This window comes from Octopus bimaculoides, chromosome 4 (assembly GCF_046866305.1).
Source record: "Octopus bimaculoides isolate indiv1 chromosome 4, ASM4686630v1, whole genome shotgun sequence".
Taxonomy (NCBI): Eukaryota; Metazoa; Mollusca; class Cephalopoda; order Octopoda; family Octopodidae; genus Octopus; species Octopus bimaculoides.
This window is the reverse complement of record NC_142931.1, coordinates 124404531-124420929: the sequence shown is the minus strand read 5'-3', so window position 1 is coordinate 124420929 and position 16399 is coordinate 124404531. Positions and strand designations below refer to the sequence as shown.

General features: G+C 35.8%; 1 protein-coding gene across 1 annotated transcript in view; it reads right to left on the bottom strand.

The window, feature by feature from the left end:
• Positions 1–16399, bottom strand: part of LOC106881176 (tetratricopeptide repeat protein 7B) — a 150244-nt gene that overhangs the window by 35162 nt on the left and 98683 nt on the right. Inside the window, exons 14-15 of the mRNA XM_089351411.1 lie at positions 14960–15076; positions 13783–13883 (exon numbers count right to left, since the gene is read on the bottom strand). Of these exons, the coding sequence (XP_089207537.1) occupies positions 13783–13883; positions 14960–15076 (218 nt within the window). The remainder of the gene's footprint in view (positions 1–13782; positions 13884–14959; positions 15077–16399) is intronic.

Sequence of the window (16399 nt, the reverse complement as noted above, 5' to 3'; positions counted from 1 at the left end):
TGTCTTTACATTCTGAGTTCAAATTCCACTGAGGTCAATTTTGCCTTTCATCCTTTCAGGGTTGATAAAATAAATACCAGTTAAACATTGGAGTTGACATAGTCAACTTAATTCCTCCTCCAAAATTGCTGGCCTTGTGCCAAAATTTGAAACCAATATTTCACAGTTTTCCATGATCACATATAATATTTATCATAGCAACAGCAGCAGCAGCAAAGATTTCTAAGTTTGGCACATAACCACAAATATGCACTGAATAGATTTATTTGATTGCATTGATTCTAGTGTGATACTGATGCTTATTTTATTGACCACAGGAGGCTGAAAACAAAGTAACCCCTACTGAAATTAGAATTCAGAATATAAAGTGACAGAACTAAATAATACAAGGCATTGTGCCCAATCTTCCACAATTTCTGTTGCTCCAATGATCTAATAATAATTCTTTCTAATTCTTTTAGCACAAAGCAATTACATGACCCCAAAAAATGAAAGGCAATTTTGACTTCAGTGGCATTTGAACTCAGAACATAAAGCCAGAAGAAATGCTACAAAGGATTTTGTCTGCATGCAAATGATTCTTCCAACTCACCACACTCCATATACCTAATAATAACTACCAGATAGCCTTGACCTATGCCTGTCTTTGGATGATGACATAGCAAGTAATGAATAAAAACAATTAAGTGAAATGAATACAAAATAATAGTGGTCATCATCATGAGAATAATGAAGACGGTGACAATGTTCATTATTATAGTAATAAAAATGATGTTCATCAATATAATAATAATTATGATAATAATGGTTTCAAATTTTGGCACAAGGACAGGAATTTGGCGGGGAGGGTTCTAGTTGAGTACATTGACCCCAGCATTCAACTGATACTTAATTTATTGACCTCCGAAAGGATGAAAGGCAAAGTCAACCTCGGCAGAATTTGAACCCAGAACAAGCAGACAGTCAAAACAAAAAAAAAAAACAAAAAAACAAAAATAAATAATAATAATAATAATAATAATAATAATAATAATAATAAAAAAGAACTTGACAAACTAAGTAAATATAAGAACCTGGATATTGAAATACAAAAGATGTGGCATCTTGAAACAAGAACTGTTCCTGTTATTGTAGGTGCCCCAGGTATGATAAAAAAAGGGATATCAGAAACATCTAGATAAGATCCCAGGAGAACCATGTCTCAGAGAAATCCAAAAGATTGTACTGACAAGTACTGCCCACATCCTTAGAAAAACCCTATCAATTTAAATGTCTGTGTTGTATTACATGAAGATATTTCACTACTTCTCCTCCCCAAGCTTCCAGTCATGCTGTAACATCACTTATCCTTCACTCACCCTAGGACATTGGGTGTGTCTCGGCAAGTGACTGTAACAAACATGCAGATTAAAAGTAAAAAATAATAATAATGATAATAATTTATATTGGTTTCCGTAATCATAGTAACAACAATAATGACACGTTGCATTGGTCAAAGAGTACAGTAAGATGAATCAACTTCCAGAATGTGACCAATGTAGCGGCTCTCAACCTTTTTTTACTTATGGACCCTTTGATTACTATTTTACTCTGGTGGACCCCATAGCCATTTGGTGCTTAAAAACTAGTTTTAGTGATGATTCTTTCAAACTTCCTATTTCCTTTTTCATCCATTCATTTGTGTAGGTTTGCAATCGCTCTCTCTTTGAAAACATGTTTCAGTGGATGAAAATATGTCGAACTACGTTAAGTGTTAGAAAAAGGAACCAAGATGTTTCTTGTAATAAATACATCTAAAGCAAAGTTTTTTCATTGAACCCTTAAAATACAACTAAGAGCTCCCAATTTACTGTTTTGCTTGTATAGATCTCCCAAAATTTTATCTGGACCCCGCCAGGGGTCATGTGGACCCAAGTTGAGAACTACTGCCCTAGAGGAATGAATTTCAATGTTGAACCAGGCAAAGTTTGACTCAGAATACAGAGGAACAAAACAAAAAAATATTGAAAGGCATTAAAACTACTAATAATAAAGGTTTATAACTTTGGTACATGGCCACATATTGGTGGAAGGTGGCACAGTCAGTCAATTAAATCATTTTCTTTTATAAACACTGGACAAAAGAAAGCTGACATTTACCATATTGTGAAATCACTTTCAACAACAATAATTTACTGACCCAGGTGAGATTTGAACTCAGATTGTAAAACAATATCATTAAATACAGCAGAGTACTCTAAAAATTCTTCTGTACCAACTTTAGTAGTAAAAATTATTTCAAATTTTTGCCACAAGGGCAGCTCGAGGGAGGTGGGGATGAGTCGATTACATTGACCCCAGTGTTCAACTGGTACTTATTTTATTGACCCTGAAAGGATGAAAGGCAAAGTTAGCCTCGGCGGAATTTGGGCTCAGAACATAGCGACAGGCGAAATACCACTAAGCATTTCATCTCGCATGCTAACAATTCTGCCAGCTCACCGCTTTAACTTTATTAGTAATAGTGATTGCTAGCAGAGACATAAAACCACACATTTTGAATGTGGTTATAGTTGATGATATTGACACCAGTACTTCATTGGCCTCTGAATGAGGGAAGATAAATTCAACCAGGAATTTAAATAACAAAGAATTCAGCTAAATACCACAAGCTGTTTTGCTCACGATTATAGCAATTATATCATTCACACACACCACTTTCGACAACAATAATAATGATTTCTAATGTAGATACATAACTGCCAGAAATTTTAATGATCATATTATTTGACTGGTGTTTATTTATTAACCTCAGGGGAATCACAGAAAAATTTTAGCTTGCTATAAATTTAATTCAGAATGTAAAGGGATTTTTGCAAGGTAATTAAGTTCATCACTCCAACAAATCTGCCATTAACCACCAACACCAACTTCAATAATAATCACTGTCATCATCATAATTTCTTAGCACCCACTTTTCCATACTCACGTTGGTCAGACAGAATTTGAGGTGAATTTTCCACAGTCAGATGCCCTTTCTGTTGCCAACCCTCATCAATTACCAAATAAGGTAATATTTCCCTCATGATCAGACATGTTTACCCAGAAGATTGGAAATAAAAGACACTGTTTGCATCATGATGACACTCATTTACAACTATCACACAATGCCAAAGCAAGGAGACAAAAACACAAATAACACACACATATACACAAGGCTTTGGTCAGCCCAGGGCTATAGCAGAAGGCACTTGCCCAAGGGGCCATGCAGTGGGACTGAAACAGGAACCATGTGACTGGGAAGCAAACATGATAATAATAATAATAATAATAATAATAATAATAATGGTTTCAAATTTTGGTACAATTTCAAGGGGAGGAGTAAATCAATTACATCAACCCCAGTGCTCAACTGGTACTTATTTATCAACCCCCAAAGGATGAAAAGCAAAGTCAACCTTGGTGGAATTTGAACTCAGAACATAAAGACGGATGAAATGCCACTAAACATTTTATCTGGTATGCTAACAATTCTACCAGGTTGCCACTTGAATAATAATAATAATAATAATAACGATAATAATAATGATAACCCTTTCTACTATAGACACAATGCCTGAAATTTGAAGGGAGGGGGTTATTCGATTACATCGACCCCAGTGTTCAACTGGTACTCATTTTATTGACTCCCAAAAGGATGAAAGGTAAAGCTAACCTCGGTAGAATTTGAACTCAGAACATAAAGATGAATGAAATGCTGGTAAGTATTTTGCTTGCTGCCTTAATAATAATAATAATAATAATAATAATAATAATAATAATAATAATAATAATAAGCTATGCCAACACTATGGAATAACAACAGAAAAAAGATGGTATAAACACACGCCAGAAAAGGTCACAGAAAACGAGAAAGCAACCATACTCTGGGATATGCCAATACACACAGATAGAGAAATTAAGGCAAATAGACCAGATATAGTTGTCAAAGATCATGAAGAAAAAAAATGCTTTCTAATTGATGTATCAATACCAGCAGATGACAACGTTTCTCTAAAAGAAATGGAAAAACTTTCAAAATACAAAGACCTGGAAATAGAGATAACTTGAATGTGGAATCTAAAAACAGAAACAATTCCTATCATAGTAGGTGCCTTGGGTATAATAAAAAAATATTCAGACAAATACATAACAAAAACACCAGGACTTACAAATATATATAACATACAGAAAATTGCACTACTGGGTACTGCACACATTCTACGCAAAACACTTTCAATACAGTAACCATAAGAGCACCACAGCACATACCCGAGGCGCACAGAGCTGCGCTCGGTAGTGAAGTGAAAGCATGTTATAAAAATAAAACTACTGAACAATAATAATAATAATAAACACCTAGTTTAGTACAGCTCCAGAAAACAGTGTTATTACGGACAGCTAGAATACTTAAGAGAGTTCTTGGCATTTAAGGTTACTTGTTGTAGCCCGATGTTAGGAATTTTTCTTTTCCAACAGTCTAAACTGTTGTGCATATATGAAATAATAATAATAATAATTTTTAAAGCTGATAAATTTGTATGGCATGATAATATGCTAAAACTATGCCCCTGAACATCTTACAAATATACTGAAGATGAAACCTCGTAAATGGAGATTATTCTATTTCAGTAGAGTAAATCATGGAAACGACATTCATTCCCCAAACCCCTTATTCTTGTCAGTTCTGAGCTCAGTTGTACTTTGGGAAGAAGGATTGGCAGGAAATATGAAAGTGTAACAAACGGGTAGGGTTTCAAGTTGTATTACTGTCATCTGAGTAACACAGTTGAAATAACTGGTCGATGAGACAGATAAAAACTGGCGTTCTCTAGAGAAACTATCATAGTTAATAAACTGAGAATGTATAGTAGCAACAGTGCTACATGGAACAGGTTAATTACAGGTGTGTAGAAGATAGAGAGAGACAGATGAGGCAGGAAGGGGAGAGATATGGCAATGAAGGGTTTAAGAGACAATGAGAGAGAGAGAGAGAGAAAGACTAGAGGAAGGTGAAAAATTAAAAATGAGGAAAAGAAAAGGTGATACAGAATAAATAGAAGACAGAGAGAGTAGAGAAAAGGACAGAGTAAATGAAAGAGAACCATAGGGGTGAGTAAGGAAAGAAGGAAAGAAATAACAGAAAAGCAATAGAGAGCAAATGATAGAGAAATAAAGAGTGACAAAGAGCTATAGAGAGTAAATGACAGCGAATGAGAAAGAGAGAGAGAGAGAAAGAGAGAGAGAGACACAGAGAGAGAGAGAGAGACAGAGACAGAGAGAGAGAGAGACAGAGACAGAGAGAGAGAGAGAGAGAGAGAGAGAGACAGACAGACAGACAGACAGACAGACAGACAGACAGACAGACAGACATAGAGTGTAATGATAGAGAGACAGCAATTGAAAGAAATAAATGTTGAGCAATAGAGACTGAATGATATAAATATAAATATCAATATATATATATATATATATATATATATATATATATATATATATATATATATATATATATATATATATATATATAATTATTACAAATTAAAAGGGTAAAGGATTATCAATTTATTAATTAATAAATCAATTAACAATTAATAATTTTTACCAAGCCCATCGGTATGAAAGCACCATTATTGGTGGAGAACTTATTTAAAAGCTCATATATATTTATAAATATAATTAAGGGATCAGCAAATATTTGCTTCACCAAATACCGAAGTTCAGAAATAGCAGCTAAAAAAGCTGAGAATCCCACAGATAGCATCACCTGTAACTCACAAAGGCAAAAACAAGAAGAAAAAACAATGAAAAACTAACCAATTCCGGCGTTTAACAGTAGACTCGTTTGGGGATTATGATTGATAAATAATCAATTTCCTACGTCAGAATTGGTTAGTTTTTCATTGTTTTTTCTTCTTGTTTTTGCCTTTGTGAGTTACAGGTGATGCTATCTGTGGGATTCTCAGCTTTTTTAGCTGCTATATATATATATATATATATATATATATATATATATAGAGAGAGAGAGAGAGAGAGAGAGAGAGAGAGAGAGGAAGGAAGGAAGGAAGGAAGGAAGAAAGAGAAATTAACTGCAATGAGAGAATGGGCAAGATACTGTTAGGAAAATATGTTGTTCCCACCACTGTGAATGTCAAAGAAGATTGATAAGTTGCCTGAGACAATAACCAGATAACTGCAAAGACAAGGAAATTATAGTAAGAAGTCATAAAATAAAGCAGGAAGAATCACGCTAGGTGTTTTTAGCTATATATTAATAACCATCAGTGGTGATGGCCACTACTTCTTATTCACTACCAATAATACAATTAAGTCATTAAATTGGACTTGCTTGCAGGTAGCCAGACAATAATAATTTCCTTCGACAACCACAATGATGATAATAATAGCAGCACCAGCAGCAATAGCTGTAGTAATAGTTAATGTTGTTTCTTAATAATAGAAATCTAATCATAATAATGATTTCTAGTAGAGGCACAGGCCAGCCATAAATATTGGCGAAGAATATAGACTGTCGTATTTAACTGGTATGTTTCTTTATGGACCATGGAAGAATAAAAGGCAAAAATCAAGTTTGGCAGGATTTGAACTCAAAAACATAAAAAGAATAACTAAATGCCTCAAGGTATTCTTTTTTTGCTGCTCTTCTGATGTTGCCATCTACTGCCCTAATAATAATAATAATAATAATAATAATAATAATAATAATGATGATGATGATGATGATGATGATGATGGTGATGATAAGAGCACCAGCCTTGACAGCGTCTGGACATGTTCTTCGCTGCTCTAACCAACCATTCAGCAGCTGAAGACATAGAAATATTAATACAACCCAGCAGGACAACTGAAAAATAACTCTCAAAGACTGGAATATCTACAATTTCCTGTGAGTATTTTAAATTTCCCTCAAAATAAGTTAAGAACCTTACATAATCTACAGAGGAAATGATGAAAATACAGTTCCTACTGATAAAAGTAATCTCATAGCAGAAAACAGAGGTGAAATCTCAAATAAACCACAGGAGAGGAACAGTGATAGCTTGCTCGATGAGAGACACATAGATGGTTTGGAAGAAGACAATAAAACTAATGGTGACATGACAGATGGGCAAAAGGCAATCTATAGCAGAATGAAGGCAGGGCTATAGGAGAACGATAGTGACATTATTTGCAACCTTATAAAGGTTGATTGGTGGAAATTGAACCAAGAAACGAAAAATGTGAAAGAAATTCTGAAATACATCAGAACAAAAAACATCATATAATCAAACAATTTGATCAAGGCAGCAAGTATTGTTGTAGCAGAAAATGTGGGTGTTGATGTCAAGAAAAAGAAATATAATGGGAGTGACAAAAGAAAAGATCCATGGTGGAAAAGAAGAATACAGACAGGGTTAGATATGCTCTCAAAAGACATTTCTGTGTTAGACCAAAAAGAGAAGGGGAACATAAATGCAAACAAAAATACAGGGCACTGAACAGGAAGTATCATATTGAAAGAAATGGCCTGAAAGTGGTAATGGTGGAACTGAAACAGTGCCTCATTGCAAAGAATGTGGACTCCAAGACTCCTTGCTAGGTTGCCTTGTATCTTGGAGTCCACATAGCTCTTAGTCTAAGAATGTCTTTGTTACCTGTCTCATTTCCTGTCTCATGACTAGTAGTCACCTGACATATCTCCTGGTGAGTATGTAATCTCTTTAGCATTTGAGCCTGCATGATTAGTAGGTGATCAAATAATTAGCAGGTTTCCTGAAGTTAAGTTTTGCAAATCATTAGGTCTTTTGTGTCAGAACTCAAGGAGCTTCCACATATACCACAGAACCATCATGGTGTTGTCTAACATCTGACATAATAAGGCCACTATCATTTAATAACAAGATAGTTTAGAAGAGGACCTCATGAAAATAATCCTTTTGTTCATCTTCCAATCCTGACTGTCACACTATTGTGATGCCCATGATTAGTCTAAACTTAATTATTCTATCAGACAATCTGACTACTTTCATTACCAACAATATACCTACTCCACTCATTCCATCACTGCTACCCATCGTGAAAATTTTGTATCAAGGTTCCTTGCTTGTGAGGTATCTAGCTAAACCACCCCTTCATTTTGTCTCTTGTACACAGCATACATCCACTCAAATCTACTCTGGCATCACTGCAATCCCCCCAGACCTACCTTTCATGTTGCCAACATTATTGCTGGAAGCCCTAATGATTTAAACAAGACAAGATGAGGAGTGAGGTATCTGGTTGGTGGGCAGGTAACTTGATGTTTGTTTACAGCATCAAAAACCAAAGAGAGTTTGCGAAATTGTTTCACAGATGTCATTGGCCTTATACACATGGCCAGGTGTTACCACATAATGAATTATTTCCGCAAATCACTAATTACCCATAGAACCAATATACAGAGCAAAAAGTTGTCCAGGGACACTGATAGACCACAATTCAAAACAAAAGAGAGGTTACATTTCAATAATTATAGAATATAGAATAATGTAGGCAAATACACTTTGTAAAGTGGTTGGCATTAGGAAGGGCAATGACCTGTAGAAACCATGTCAAAGCAGACACTGGAGCTTGGTGCAGCCCTCTGGCTTTTTTGTTGAACTATCCAACCCATGCTAGTATGGAAGAATGGACATTAATTGATGATGATGTTGATGATATATATATATATATATATATCAAGAGAGCTTTATGATTTGGTTTCCTGGGAATTGGTAGTGGAATAGGTATGATGGATACACCATATGTTTTTCCTATAGATGAATAATCTTTGTTCTCTTAAATGGAATTTTTTGCAAAAGGGATAGACCTGATAACAAAAATAATTTAGCAGCATCAGAGATAACACATTATACAGTTATAATATAGGAAGCATTATAGATTAAAAACAATCCCCTATATTAGTGATCATTTCACATCAAGTTATGAAAATATACAAAAGTATAGGTAAGAGTATATGTATGTAGGTGGCTATAAATGTATTTTATCACCATTATCATCATCATCATTCAATGTCCATCTTCCATTTTAGCAGGAGTGAGTTGGATGGTTTGGCAGGATTAAATGAGTGAGTGGACTGCATTGAGCTCCGATGTCTCCTCAGGCATGATTTCAACAGCTGGTTGCCCTTCCTAATGCCAACCACTTTACAGAGTCTACTGGGTGCTTTTTTTTATGTCACCAGCACTAGTGAGGTTGTCAAGTAAGTCACAAAACAAACAAAAAGCCTTCTTAGTTGAACAGGGTTGTAGTAGAGAGGAAAATGGCTTTATGCCAGGTGTTGAGAGGCTAAAACAGTAGTTCTCAGTCAGGGTCCATATGACCCTTGGAGGTCCATACAAAATTTTGTTGTTAAAATTTATGAATAATAAATTGGTTATACTTCTACAATAAACAAAATATCATAATTTTTTAATGCAATTCCTAGTAACATCTAGTTATAAAAATATAAAAAGATTTTTTAAACATCATGTGACTATGAGGATCCACTTAGGCAAAATATTAATCAAAAGGGTCCATAAGTAAAACATGGTAAGAACCTTTGGGCTTTAATATGAGGAAATACAAGGCTACATTGCATTATATATAGGTAGGTGGCAGTAGCTGGAAAGAAGACAAAGATGGTGGAGAAATGGTATCAAAACATACTCCCAGAGTACAAGGAGTGACAGAAAATACTCCCAGAGTACTAGAGAGAAACCAGCAAAAGATCAACAAGAATGGGAAAGTAAGTTCATATGAATGTGAAAGGAGAGCAAGACAGATGGTCGGAGATAGGAGTAGAGCTGAATGTAGTGAATGATGGACAAGGATGGAAGCATGGTCAATGATATAAATATCAGTATGGGAGGGAATGTGAAAAAAACAGGAGTGGCTCAGGTAGGATGAGATGATAAGCAGCAGTACAAGAAGGGTGTGTGTGTGTGTGTGTGCGTGTGTGTGTGTGTGTGTGTACGTGTGCTTGTGTGTTTGTGTGTGTGTGTGTGTGGTGTTTGTGTGTGTGTGGTGTGTGTGTGTGTGTGTGTGTGTGCGTGTGTGTGTGTGCATGCGTGCGTGTGCATGCGTGCGTGTATACGTGCATATGTATGTATGTGTGAATGCATACACACACATACACAATTCAAAATGACAGTGGTTTATTTCACCTCCTGCGTATTAGAAGAGATGAGCCCAAATTCAATGTAAGCAAATTGTCAACATGAATTTGAATGTATGTTTTTCCTGTAGATGAGAAATCTCTCTTTTTCCCTAATGGAATCTTTTACAAAAAGGTCAAATGCAACAACAAAAGTAATCCTGAATCATTAAAAGAAAGAATAACATATTCACCAACACCAACTAATAACCCCACTGAAAACACTAGGAAAGGAAATTCTATATTGTGTAAAAACCAGTGTTGCAAAACATTTCCTCTCCCTAATCAGAAACAGTATACTGTATCTCTCTCTCTCTCTCCAATGTGTATTGTTTGATAATGTTATCTAACAATACACCCCAGAGAGATAAAGTATATGATCACCTGAAAAATTCCTAGAGATTTTAGAAGAAACTACCTAAGTAAGCAACATCTCTACCCTAGGTACAGAAAGTTTGTTTACCAGCATTCCACTGGCAGAAACAATAGAAACCATATTAGATACTGTACACAAACAGGTAACAATGAAATCATCCATGATACCAGCTAACATACTGAAAAAATTTAGTAGTGATGTACAACAGAAATATTCCTTTGTTGTCCCCAAGGCAAACTATATAAGCCAAAAAAATGGAGTAACTACAGGTTCTCCCTCCCAGCCCATACTTGTGGCTTTCTATATAGATACAATAGAAAATAGTAGCAAGATATAAACATGATATACACTAGTTATGTGGATGATACATTCATGGTAATGGAAACACCAGAGGATGTTGACTAATTAAAGGAAGACCTAGAAAATCAACATGTACAAAAATTCAACAGCCAAAACAGTAGAAGTAAAACCCCAGCAACATAATGACTTCATTTCTAGACATAAACATTCAGATAGAAAATAACAAATACAGTATACCCATTTACACCAAAGATACAGATAAATGCATACACTTACACGGAGACAGCAAATGCCCACACATATACTAAATGTCAATAGTAAAATTTCTACTTAGGAAAGCATTTGCATTCTCTTCCACAAATGAAACACTAGAATACAGAAGCTATCAATACCAAACCGCAAAACAATCCTGGGAAAAATATAACACAGCAAATAATCAGATATGACATCTATCAAATATACACAAACCACGCATAAAGTGTACTGTATGAAACAAATGCATACTAACTAGAGAATGGATGAACACAGTATCAAAAATCTTAGAATGCAAAATGCAATACTTCAAATCATAAACTAATACTAATAACAGATAAAATACTAAAACTAAAAACTAACTTATCAATAACAAGCCACAAGCATGCAAACCAACAAATAAGCTACAATAACTAATATGATTTATAAATCTGATGACCAACATGGAAGTTGTAAAATACATGACTTCAACTGTTACATTAGGCATACAAGTGTGACATTTTCCTGTCACTTCACAAATGTAACGCCTGCACCACAGAACATAAAATAAACCTAAACAAGGAAATACCCTAGTTTATTGATACTCTATAAACTGCCCCACAAAAATGAATGATTAATGATAGAAGCAATAATTTATAACACGAGTATGTCCATTTTCATGGCAGAGGGTCAGGAGGCATCAGGCACAATCACCACTCCTCACCACAGTAATCTGCTGCGGCCGTACATTCCACCAGGTTCCTTTCCCTCCAGTCCTTGAAGGCATTGCTCATCTTTGTACTTACCATGCTCGTTTCTGTTCACACAGCCCAAAGACGTGGGTATAGAGGTTCTCAGCCCTGATAACCTAGCCAAAATAATACAGTTTTCTCTAACCATTGTCACCAACTTTTATTTCATTCCCATCTCCTAGAGGACAGAATCATTCATTCTATGGCTGATCAACAGATCCCCAGCATTTGTGTAACACATCATCTTGATGCCTTCAGTCACTTGGTATCAGCAACCCTTTGGATCAATGTTAGTTGTTCCTTGGCCAAATTAAACATATGACTTAAGCTGACCAATAGAAGCCCAAATAGCAGCCACTTTTAGAATTAACTTTACTTTATCTTCACTCTGACTCCATACACTTGAAGATTTAGACAGTTCTGCACTCACAAAACTTTAAGTAATGTGGAGCTGAGTCAGTCTGTTATTAAATACTTACAACCCCAACTAAACATGTTGAATGCTACTTTCTTTCATTTGCTCACCTACACCCCTCCCCCACCACACACACACATGAATTATTCAGATTTTAGTTCAATAATAATAATAGACAAGATAGTAGTAATAAATTACCAAACTTAATTTTTTTTTTTACACATTCAGTAAACAGAATTTGCAAAGAAATACAGAAACTGATAAACCTACTTATGACCTTCCATAAAATAGTCAGCAAAGCTGATACTACCAACCACTACACTTAATAACTGCCGCTACTGCTGCTGCTGCTGCTGTTGTTATTGCTGTTAAAACTGCTTTTGCTATGTGTCTCCTGATTTAGTGAGCCCTCCAGGGTAAAATTTCATTATTTACACAGACTCAAGGCAGAACAGCTAAACTTTCTCTGTGTGTGCGTGTGTGTGTGCATGTGTGTGTGTGTGCGTGTGTGTGGTATCTATAGCAGTACTCTTAGTTTTTGCAGGTGACATTATCTGTGTCAAAGGAAACTATATATATATTTATATATACACACACATTTTAAATCTATTTTCTGAGTGACAACCGAAAACTCAGAGATACCAACTAAAAATACCAGTACAGGTTAGAAACCTCCAGAGTGAAAAAATGTAAGATGGTCGTTATGATGATGGTGAGCATCATGATGATGACGACGATGATGATGATATTAATGGCTTTTTATATAGAACTCAATTTTTCACACAGGTTTGGGATTTACGGCATTCATGCTTCCCCAGGGGCATTAGCAATGCAGGTGAAATAGTCTGAATTAGGTATTGGTGCTATATGGATTCACCACAACAGTAAAACAAAAAAAAATACACATACATACATACATACACAAAACAAAAACAAAAATAACAATAATGATGATATAAAAACAGAAACAATCTCCCACAATAAAAGGTGCTTTGAGAATAATAACGAAAAAATAAACAACAGTCAAATATATAACCGAAACACTAAGACTTACATCATAATACAGAAAATAATACTATTAGGCACTGAACATATATTATATAGAATACTTTCAATATAATTGAAAAGCCCACAAATGGAAGAAGACAAAACACAGTGTACCCAAGCTTCACAGAGCTACGCACAGGTACATGTACAGTGGAACCACACAATAACATCTATAATAATAATAATAATAATAATAATGATAATAATAATAATAATAATAATAATAATAATAATAATAATAATAATAATAATAATAATAACTGCACACATCCTATGCAAAACACTTTCAATACAGTAACCATACAAGCATCACAGCAAACCACAGCACATACCCAAGGCACACAGAGCTGCGCTCAGTAGTGAAGTGAAAGCACATTATAAAAATAAAACTACTGAATAATAATAATAATAATAATAATAATGATGATGATGATGATGATGATGATGATGATGATGATAATGCATTTACCAGAATCTCGATCACTGACTTCATTCAGTTGCATTTGAGCTAAACTCCTTTTGTCAAATGCTGTTCGATCAATATGTCCTCTTGACTGTGATTCAAAACCACTACAAAATAAATGATAAAGAGATAAAATAAATAAATGAATAGTAAAAAAAAAAAATTTGTTGTTGTTGTTGTTGTAATATGGTTTAATAACATGGTGCTCAGAAATGATTAATGACTAAGATAGTCACATCAATAGTATTGTATAGATAGGAGTAATGTATAAGAGTCAATAATGAATAAAGTAGGTACCGATACTACACTGGGTCAATTTTATTGATTTTTTTTCAACATTCTGCAGGAAAACCATGCAAATAAATGTAAAGGTAGATGAAATTCTGTGAATGCCTCTCAACTATAACAGCAGATTAAAATCAGTGTGTCCATTATGTTAAGGGTTTACTTGAAGTAGTTCTCAATGAGCATTAACATTACTAACTACAACCAGTAATCCCTATTTCCTTACAGTTTACAAGAGACTTTAAAAAAAACAAAAAAACAATAGGCATCTTCTTTCTCATCAAGCAGTTTACAATAAAAATAAAATGTCAATTTATCAGATACACAAAAATGCTGGCATGGGTTGGATGGTTTGATAGGATACAATGGGCCCAAGAGTCTGCTTTGGCATGGTTTTTCTGGCTAGATGCCCTTCTGAAAGCTAACAACCATGCAACATGTATTAGGTACTTTTTTCATGCCACTAGCATGCAGTTTACAAGATTATCAGCCCTGGGAGGTAGGGTGACAAAAGTATAATAGAAGGAGCTGGATGAATATTAAATAGCTGAGAAACAAACTCTGCAATATAGCAACAGTTTATCACAAATGATTTTTTTTTCTCCAGCAGCTCTAGAAACCTATTTTTATTCTCTACATGAAGTAAGAGATCTAGAATTTTTCCCACAGGGACCCAACATAATACCTGCAGTGAATTCTAAGGCAGGAACCCATAAAGAAACACATATTACAATATATCTTCCATTCAGATATTTCATTTTTTTTATGGTCTCTTTCCATGTGATGATTTAGCAACAAAATGCCATGGATCTTTACTTTCATATGGATGACCACGTAACAACATCAAACAAGAAAATAGACGAAGAAAAACATTTTGCAAAAATACAAATATACTTACTCTTCTTGATGAATTTCATGTAAATCTTTCCATAGTTTCAACATATGTTTGCACGTAACCAAAGCTTCTTCTGGTCCAAGACATACTTCTTCAAGTCTAGCTTTAGTTAGCAACAAACTGTAAAATGTTTTGATAATAATAATAATAATAATAATTAATTCGTTTTATTGGCCACAAGGGCTAATATCAATTAAAGACATATAAGGACAAAGACAGGACGAAGGTTACAAAAGGTTTTGTCCAAAAAGGTAGGAAAGTTCGTCTACACAGAGGAAGAAAACGAAGAAAGATATAATAAATAAATAGATAAATAAATAGATAAATAAATAAGTAGAACTCCCAAAGGGGGAAGCGCTTCGAAAAAGGAAAGGTTACACGTGGAAAAACCCATAAAACCACGGGAGCCTGGTCAGAAAAAATAAGAAAGGGGTATAGAGCCCTTTCTCCTTTTACATTACCTTTTTTTTTTTTTTCTACAGGTGTATTCTCAGAATTGGTCCGTTTATACTGGCCATTTTTCCAACAGTCACCCATCTTTCAACGAATTTGCTATGAGACAGCACTTCCCTCTCTACTCTCATCTTCCTTTTCAAGTGGAACTTGAAAAAGTTGATGAGGCCTTGGCCAAAGAGGAAAGTGTCTGTCTTTAACCCTTTCAAACGGGTCCACCATATCACCTCTTTCGCTACAGCCACTAGGCATAGGAAAATTGCCTTGCCCTCCTGGTTAAAGGAGGTCGGCGGGTCAATTCTCACGATGGATCCAGCTGATAGCCGGATCCGTCCTACACGTGACAGTAGCTGTTCGATATAGACCCACAGGTCAGCAATGCTCGGGCACTGGACGAGTGCGTGCAGAACGGTTTCGTCGTCCTGAGCGCACCTCGGGCAGGCCCGGTTGACGGCACTTCCATGTCGGTAGAGTTTATCTCGAACAGGTAGCGCACCTCGGTAGCACTGCCAGGCGAGGGACCTTTGGAAATTATCCATGGGCCCCGGCCCGAAAGTTCTCCTGAACAGACTGCTTAGCTGATTATCATCGACGCCTAGAGTTTCCCCAAGAACGTCGTCGCACTTTTCTCTCACTAACCCTCTATAGAAAGCTAGAGTGGATCTACTACCGATCGCACTGCCCGCCCGACTGAGGGCGGTGAGAGCTTGGCGGCACTCAAGGTGCCAAGCGCCCTTTCTCGGTCTACGTTTGATCCAGGATTGCAGCTCTGTTAAAGAAACGAGCTGCGGAAAATCGCGTCTGACGAAAGGCGACCACACCTGTTCACCGTCCAGGAAGCGCCTGAGATGTCGTAGCCTGAGCGCATGTTTGCGCATCAGCAACCACGGCATGCCAAGGCCTCCGTTCAGCGGCTGTTGACAGCAGATGGAGCGCCTGACCAGTGGTACCTGACCCTTCCACAAAAAGTTGAAGAGCAAGCGTACTATC